This window comes from Corapipo altera, unplaced genomic scaffold (genome assembly GCF_003945725.1).
Source record: "Corapipo altera isolate COAL_440 unplaced genomic scaffold, ASM394572v1 268, whole genome shotgun sequence".
NCBI classification, from domain to species: domain Eukaryota; kingdom Metazoa; phylum Chordata; class Aves; order Passeriformes; family Pipridae; genus Corapipo; species Corapipo altera.
In genome coordinates this window covers 10,040,794-10,043,314 of record NW_020884901.1, presented here as the reverse complement: position 1 = coordinate 10,043,314, position 2,521 = coordinate 10,040,794, and the positions used below count along the sequence as shown (strand labels likewise).

At 59.6% G+C, this 2,521-nt stretch overlaps 1 protein-coding gene and 1 non-coding gene across 2 annotated transcripts in view; both read left to right on the top strand.

Moving 5' to 3' along the window:
- The window catches only part of RPL12 (ribosomal protein L12), a 3,284-nt gene continuing 763 nt past the window's right edge, over positions 1–2,521 (top strand). The window contains exons 1-5 of the mRNA XM_027649917.1: positions 1–133; positions 219–292; positions 875–973; positions 1,694–1,775; positions 2,359–2,445. Of these exons, the coding sequence (XP_027505718.1) occupies positions 97–133; positions 219–292; positions 875–973; positions 1,694–1,775; positions 2,359–2,445 (379 nt within the window). The 5' untranslated portion in view covers positions 1–96. The remainder of the gene's footprint in view (positions 134–218; positions 293–874; positions 974–1,693; positions 1,776–2,358; positions 2,446–2,521) is intronic.
- LOC113950497 lies at positions 1,412–1,539 on the top strand. The gene has a single exon (XR_003528751.1). It is a non-coding gene; the product is annotated as a small nucleolar RNA SNORA65 (small nucleolar RNA).

Below are 2,521 nucleotides of genomic sequence, written 5' to 3'. Positions count from 1 at the left end.
TCTTCTCGCGCACCTCAGACCTTCTTTCGTCGCCCCAGCAGGCCCGAGTTCACATCGCCCTCCATCCGCCTCCATCCCGGCCCACCCCGCGCCGCGATGCCGCCCAAGTTCGACCCCAACGAGATCAAAGTCGGTACGAGCCGGGCGGGGGGGTTCGGGAGGCGGCCGGGGCGGTGGCGGGGCCCGCGGGCGCGGCTGACGCGGCGCTGTCCCCGCAGTGTATCTGCGCTGCACCGGAGGGGAGGTCGGAGCCACCTCCGCGCTCGCCCCCAAGATCGGACCCCTGGGGCTGGTACGTACCGGGGACGGGGGACTGAGGGGGTGGGAAACGTGTTCGGAGGGCGAGGGGATGGTGGGAAGCGTGACCAGGGGCGATAAGCGTGTGCCTGGGGGAGGGAAGCGTATCCCGGAGTGGGCGGTGGGAAGCGTGTTCCTGGGGGAATAAACTTGTCCTGGCGGGTGTTGGGGGGAGAGGGAAGAAAAGTGGCCATGGGGGGCGTGGGAAATATGTCCCCGGGGATGGAGGGGGCTGGGAAGTGTGTCCAGGAGGGAAATAAGTGTTCCTGGGACAGAAAGTGAGAAGCGTGTCCCTGGGGGATGAGGAGCTGGGAAGCAAGTCCAGAGGGGAAATAAGCATGCTGCCGGGAAAGGCCGTGGGATGGGGCCCTAGGAAACGTGTCCAGGGGGGAAATAAGTGTATTCCCGGGAGGGGAAGGTGGGAGGCACGTCCCGGGAAGTGCTGGGGGTGGTCCCGGGGGAAAAAAAGGTGTTCAGCGACCTCACAACAGCTGAGGAGCCGGGACACGCCTGCGACGGCCCGGGGGCTCTCTGGTTTGAGCCGAGCTTTGTGTGACGGCCTCGTGTCGCCCCTCAGTCCCCCAAGAAGGTGGGCGATGACATCGCCAAGGCCACGGGCGACTGGAAGGGGCTGCGGATCACGGTGAAGCTCACGATCCAGAACAGGCAAGCGCAGGTACCGAACGCCAGCGGAGGGGCCGCGTGTGCTGCGGGTGCGGAGCCTCCCCCGGGCCCCCCCTGCTCCAGCCACCGGCCCAAATCCCGGCAGGGTCCACTCAGCCCTTCATCCTTCCGAGGTGGATAAAATGAGTGCCACACAGGGGTGTGTGGGGGTCTTCTGGGAAGACCTTACAACGTGGGTGGGGGATGTGTGTGGAGCCAGGCTGGAGGATCCTGTCCACGGGAAGAGACCCTCATGTGCCAAAGTTCAGTTTTTATCCTGCTGTCACCTAGTTTTCATGCTGCTGTTGCTTCCTGCACAGATAAATTGTTCCTTCAACAGAACCGGCAAAAAAAACTTATTTCAAGCAACATAAAAATAAATAAAACTTGTAGAATGGAAAATAAATGAGAGATGTGGGAGATAAAATGGAAATAACTAACCCAGTAGCCACCTGCCACCGTGCCTGTCCTGATCTCTGTGGCTGGTACATTCCAGTGGTGAGCTGAGAGGAAGCCCCAGGCAGGAAGCAGTTCTCCCCTGGATGTGGGGAGGCCTGTGCCGAAAACCTGGGAACAGGTGCCTGCATCCCAGAAAATCTGGTGTATGAGGGAACTAACCCAACCCACGCTGCTCTGGCAGTTAGTTTTGCTGAGCTAAATGACTGCTTGATTATTTTCATTAGTGTTGAAATTCTGTGTAGGATGGGGGGGGAATTAATCTCTTTCCGTTTAGATAGAGGTTGTTCCCTCTGCCTCTGCTCTGATTATCAAAGCTCTGAAGGAGCCCCCTCGTGACAGGAAGAAGCAGAAGAACAGTAAGTGCTCCCCTGGCTTTGGTTCTGAATGTCTTGGGGGTAAAACGCAGGAACACCAGTACCTTCCTCTGGGATTAGGGCAAACAGGTGCCACAGGGCTGTATCCTGAGCAGCCAGGATTCAGCTTTTCAGAAGATCACACAATCTTGGAATCCCAGACTGGTCTGGGTTGGGAGGGACCTTAAAGCTCATCCAGTCCCACCCCTGCCATGGTCAGGGACACCTTCCACTAGCCCAGGTTGCTCCAAGCCCCGTCCAACCTGGCCTTGGGCACTTCCAGGGATGGGGCAGCCACAGCTTCTCTGGGCAAAACCAGGGTAAAACAGGTACCTGTCCCTGTCCCTGTGTGTGTCCTGTGGAGCCTGGTACAGCCAGAGTGGAGCTGGCAGAAAATGCCAGCTTAGGAAAGAGTTGTTGTGGGTAACTCTGTGTCACAGTGTGGGAGCAGGAGTGCTGATGGCAGTCCCACTGGAGCTGGGAGCTCCCAGCTCTCCATGGGGTCAGGGCACTGGGAATGGTGCTGCTGAGGGGTTGCTGGCAGTGCCTGTGCCCAGGTGTCCTCACTGCTGCTGTCCCCTCACAGTCAAGCACAGCGGGAGCGTCACCTTCGACGAGATCGTGAACATCGCGCGGCAGATGCGCCACAGGTCCCTGGCTCGGGAGCTCTCGGGTGAGTCCTGGGACTGGGAGACAGGGAGAGCTCCCTCTGCCTGCTCCAGGGGTTTGGAGTGCTCCCTCTGCCTGCT